This window comes from Garra rufa, chromosome 12 (assembly GCF_049309525.1).
Source record: "Garra rufa chromosome 12, GarRuf1.0, whole genome shotgun sequence".
NCBI classification, from domain to species: Eukaryota; Metazoa; Chordata; class Actinopteri; order Cypriniformes; family Cyprinidae; genus Garra; species Garra rufa.
In genome coordinates, this window is record NC_133372.1 from 46,269,088 (window position 1) to 46,275,087 (window position 6,000).

A 6,000-nucleotide genomic window follows, 5' to 3' on the forward strand; every position below is an offset into this window, starting at 1 on the left:
TAACATTATAATATTAATTTAATAAATAAAATAAAATTGTATAAATTCTCAAAGCATCCAGACATTTTATGTTTTTAATTTGGGTTTTAAAAATAAAAATACTTTTTGCATAATGAAAAATATATTTTTTTTACGATCATTAAGATAACATTATGTTATTATTTTAATGACAATTAAACACATTTTCACCACAATTTCTCAAGGCATTCAGACATTTTATGTTTTTTTTTTCAACTGTAATAATTCACTACGGTTCTAAAAAATAAATATATTTTGCATAAAGAAAATTATATTTTAGGATCATTAAGATAACATTATATTATTTTAGTCACAATTAAACACATTTTCACTATAATTTCTCAAAGCATTCAGACATTTTATGTTTTTTATAGTTTTTTTTTTTCAACTGTAATAATTCACTACGATTCTAAAAAAAATAATATTTATTTTTTAATATAATATTTAAATTTAAATTTATAATATTTATTATATTTTGCATAAAAAAGTTTTTTTTAGGATCATTTGACAACATTATGATATTTTAATGACAAACACATTTTCACCATAATTTCTCAAATTTTTTTGTTTTGTTTTTTTCCAACTGTAATAATTCACTACAGCTCCAAAAAATAAATATTATCTTTTGCATAAAGAAAATTATTTTTTAGGATCGTTAAAATAACATGATGATATTATTTGAATGACAATTAAACACATTTTCTGTTGCGAAAGAGCTTCTGTTTTTGATTTATTTTGAATTGACCGGCGTCAGGATTTATTTGCAAAAATAAAAATCAAATAAATCCAGATGACCAGATTACAAACTAATCATGCCACAGACGATTTATTGATATTAAACCAAGTTTACTGGGTGATTTTCATTTCTTTTGTGGCGTTTGTGTTGTTTGACGCAGCAGGAACATCATGTCTTGTTCTCAGAGATGCAGATGAGTAACATCTCTGAACTCTGAGATCATTATATATTATTAAAAATGTAAAACAACATCCGTTTGCAGCTTCTCTGACTCCAACCACACTGTTTAGGTGGAGGCCTGAAATCAGTGCTGATTTGAGTCAGTGTTGTAAACGGGCTCCCCCGCCTCACACACACACTTACCTCAACCACACTCATTTAATGTCATTAGAAAGAAACGCAGCCAAGTTCAAAGAAACAGCGTTCCTGCTGTTAGATTTACGATCTGCGGGATGAAGCGTCATAATAACCATGAAACGCCATTATTCACTCATTATTAATATTGCCTTTCTAGACATTTGACTTTGTTTTAGAGCAAAATGATTAAAGCGAGAGATTCAACACTCACAGAATGGTCACATCTAAAATGATGCTCAAAAATATCAACCCAAATTCATTCCTTTACACAAAGTATAAATGCTGTGCTAAAATGCTTTTTAGTGCATGCAAAGCACAATAAATCCTCCAGCGCCTGTATTTTCCAGTTTGTCCTAACATGCATCAATGACTTCTAGGTCATATTTCCCTAAAACTTAATAATAAAAATAAAAAATAAAAACTATATTTTCACCAAAATAATACAAAAAAAATATTTTTTAAAATTTGTTTTAAATAAAAAAAATTTAGTAAAAAAAAAGAATATATATATATATATATTCTCTCTCCTTACAGTAATAAAAATGTAATGCAAGTGCAAAAATCTTAAAACATAGAATTTCATATTTAATTTTTTTGTATCATTTTTGTGTGAAATATGACATTGACATTGGTAGAATGTATTTTTCTGACATTATTTAAATTAAAAATAAAATTTCATATTTAATTAATTTTATTATTTTGGTGTGAAATATGTTGATGACATCTTTGGTTGATTTTTTTTTTTCTAAAATTATTTTAATTAATTAAAAATCAAATTTCATATTTAATTAATTTATTATTTTGGTGTGAAATATGATGTTGACATTCTTGGTAGAATGTATTTTTCTGAAGTAGAAATCCTGTGCTAAAATGCTTTTTAATTCATGCAAAGCACAATAAATCCTCCAGCATCTGTATTTTCCAAAATATATACAACTTTATCTTGTCTTAATAAACTGATCCTGAGATTTTGAAATGTTTAATTTTGTCTTGAAATGCATTAATGACTTCTGGGTCATATTACACACACACACACACACACACACACACACACACACACACACACACACACACACACACACACACACACACACACACACACAAAAAAAAAAAATAATAAATAATAAAAATGAAAACTATATTTTCACCAAAATAATACAAAAAAAAGACATTTTTATATTTTAATATATATATTAAAATATAAAGATTTCATTTTTTGTATTATTTTGGTGAAAATATAGTAAATAAAAAATATATATAATTTGAATATAAATATATATGTATAAATGTAAATAAATGTAATGCCAGTGCAAAAATCTTAATGGATCTTAAAACATAGAATTTTATATTTAATTTTTTTGTATTATTTGGGTCTGGAATATGACAGTGACATTGGTGGAATGTATTTTTCTGAAATCATTTTAATTAAAAATAAAATTTCATATTTAATTTTTTTTTTTGGCACAAAATTTGTTGACATTCTTGGTTGAATTTTTTTCCTAAAATAATTTTAATTAACAAAAATGACATTTCATAATTAATTTCTTTTATTACTTTGTGGTGTGAAATATGATGTTGACATATTCTTGGTAGAATGTATTTTTCTGAAGTGCTAAAATTCTTTTTAGTGCATGCAAAGCACAATAAATCCTCCAACGTCTGTATTTTCCAAAATATGTACAACTTTATTACAAAGATTATGTATTAACATTTTAACAAAGCTTAAAAAATTTGTATAAAAATAACACTGGTGAAAATAGTGCACAGTTCTGTGTGCAAGAAGCATTTGGTGCAACGCCCAACGTTTACAGAGAGTTAATAGTTAAAGTAGAAAAGTGGAGCACTAAATGAAGAAAGGCAGATTTAAAGCACCGTTTGCATTTTGCTGGTTGAATGAAACTCAATAGCAGACATTTGCATAGTCGCCAGCATTATAAAGCTTCCCGGCTCCGTTTCTGAGCTCGTTTTCAGTGCAACACATGCTAGACTGGCGTTTTCTTTCTCCAAAGGGCACTTTATGAATGGATTGCATTGCGTTATTTGGTGCATCAGAGCTTGTGCAAATATCTGAGCACATCAACACCTCACTTTGAGGTCTGAATGTCTGTCATTATCGTCCAAGTTCACTGTTTTTCCAGTTCATGGATGTCAAATCTGTGTTTAATCTGAGTTATAGTGCAGTTTGAGATAATTATGAGGAAACCAGAAAGGCCATCTGAATGATCCATTAACTAACCCCTGATTACTGCTCCTCAACAGCAATTGCTGGTCAAATCAACGAGTGTAAATAGCTACTATGTTGAAATATTTCATATTTCACTACATATGGTTGTCTTGTGTTCATAAACTGATCCTGAGCTTTAAAAATGCATCAGTTTGTCTTAAAATGCATCAATGACTTCTGGGTCATATTTCACTCCAAAAAAAAAAAAAAAACTTTAATAATAATAATAATAATAAAATGAAAACTATAAATATACATTTATATTTCATTTTATTTTATTTTTCTCTCCTTACAGTAATAAAAATGTAATGGCAGTGCAAAAATCTGAATGGTTCTAAAAACAGGCATATTTTCTTTATGAAAAACAGAATTTCTTATTTTACATTCTTTTTTGTATTATTTTGGTGTGAAATATGACATTGGTAGAATGTATTTTTCTGAAATTATTTTAATTAAAAATAAAATTTCATATTTAATTTATTTTATTATTTTAGTGTGAAACATGATGTTGACATTCTTGAAAGAATGTATTTTTCTAATTTCAATTAAAAATATAATTTCGTATTTAATTTCTTTTATTGTTTTGGTGTGAAATGACTTTGACATTCTTGGTAGAATGTATTTTCTACAATTATTTTAATTAAAAAAATATATTCTGGTGTGAAATGTGATGTTCACATACTCTTGATGCAATGTATTTTTCTAAAATTACTTTAAATAACACAAATAAAATTTCATTTCTTTTATTATTTTTGGTGTGAAATGATTTTGACATTCTTAGTAGAATGTATTTTTCTAAAATTATTTTAATTAACAAAAATAAAATTTCATATTTAATATCTTTTATTATTTTGGTGTGAAATATGATGTTGACATTTTTGAATTGCATTTTTCTAAAAAAATTTTTAAATAAAATATAATTAATATTTTGGTGCAAAATATAATTCCATTTTAAATTGCTTTTATTACTTTGGTGTGAAATAGTATAGAATGTATTTTTAGATTATATTTTGTATAAAGAAAATAAAGCCTTTCAAAACCATTTCAAATTTTTGCATCAAGACATTTATGTGATGCAATTATTTCTCAGCTTTTTTTTAATAACAGCATAAATTATGCGGTTCAAATGTATTTATTTAAATGCAAGTTTACTACCATTGCAAAAAAAAAAAATCTTAATGGTACTTTATGTAAAATCTAATTTCATATTTAATTTGTATTATTATTTTGAATGTGAAATATGACTTTGGCATGTTTTGTAAGATTATTCTTCTCTTTTCCAGTTGCCATTTATGTATTTTAGTATTTTTAATTTATTTATCTAGTTTTACTTATTTGACAAAGTCTCAGACCCGTTTCTGCCTCTCACAGTGATTTGAGCGCTGTAGGGAAGCTCTGGATTCCGATGATGAATCAAGTCTTTGGAGAAGCGTGCGTTCATGTATATTAGTCTTTGGCCTAAAAACGCTTGGATGTGTTCGTTCACAGTCACGTCACACTGAATGTGCATTTCACATCTTTGGTAAACACTGAAGAATTGTCTGGTCTCACTCGGGACTCCCCTGTTGCTCACTTCTGTCTGCAAGTTTTTCCTCAGTTTCAGAAACTGGTTCCGTTCTCATGGCTCCATGGTAAGCGTGGTTGCTAAGTGAGTTCTCATCTTCCTCCTCCTCTTCCTCCTCCTCCTCATCTCTAAACTCGAGTGCTGCTCCCTCCATGCTGGAGTCGCTCAGATACGCTCCGCTGTCCTCCAGCGCCGATGTTGGTCCCTCGGTCCCGCCGTGCGTCTCCGTGACGGGGCTCCGGTAGGGAACGGCGTCCTCCGCGGCTCCGTCGGGGTCGCCGTCGCGGCTGCAGAAGGCGTAGCGGTGGTTCATGTGCTGCGAGTACGAGCCCGAGTGAGAGAAGCGCTTGCCGCATTTGTCGCACTGATACGGCTTCTCTCCGGAGTGCAGGCGGCTGTGCTCGATCAGATGATGCTTGTGCTTGAAGGCCTTCTTACAGATCTGACACTCGTGAGGTCTTTTACCTACAGAAGAAAGTGCAGTTAGATATCCGTCTGCTCATTTAATATGTCTGTACAAGATTTGTATGTATTTAAATAAAAATGTAGTGATTTACTATCTATGTGACCCTGCTTAAGTAGCAATAGCCAACAATACATTGTATAAACTTATATAAAATATATAATATATAATATAATATATAAACTTAATTTTTGATTAGTAATTTGCATTGCTAAGAAGTTCATTTGCACAACTTTAAAGGCGATTTTATCAATATTTAGATTTTTTTGCACTATTTTTTGCATACGAATAGTTGCATCTCGACCAACAAACAAACCATACATCAATAGAAAGATTATTTATTTATGTAATGAAATCTAAAAAAAAAAAGACCCTTATGACTGGTTTTGTGGTCCAGGGTCACATATACTGTATATTTTTACATATAGTTAATATGTATTGCATAGTATGCATTTATGTATAGCTCATGTGTGTCTATTTTCAGTATTTCAATAACTTAATTTTATATATATATATATATATATATAGGATATAATATATAATATATATTTATTTATTTATTTTTTTTAAGTAAAATATTAATTTTAAGTATATAATTGTAATATATATATATATAAAAATTAATAAAATTAATATTT

The 6,000-nt window shown here is 28.4% G+C and overlaps 1 protein-coding gene across 1 annotated transcript in view; it reads right to left on the minus strand.

The window, feature by feature from the left end:
- Nucleotides 1–2,827: 2,827 nt before the first annotated feature.
- LOC141347640 (zinc finger E-box-binding homeobox 1-like) overlaps nt 2,828–6,000 on the minus strand; it is a 53,538-nt gene continuing 50,365 nt past the window's right edge. The window contains exon 10 of the mRNA XM_073852624.1: nt 2,828–5,364. Coding sequence (XP_073708725.1) covers nt 4,883–5,364 — 482 coding nt within the window. The 3' untranslated portion in view covers nt 2,828–4,882. The remainder of the gene's footprint in view (nt 5,365–6,000) is intronic.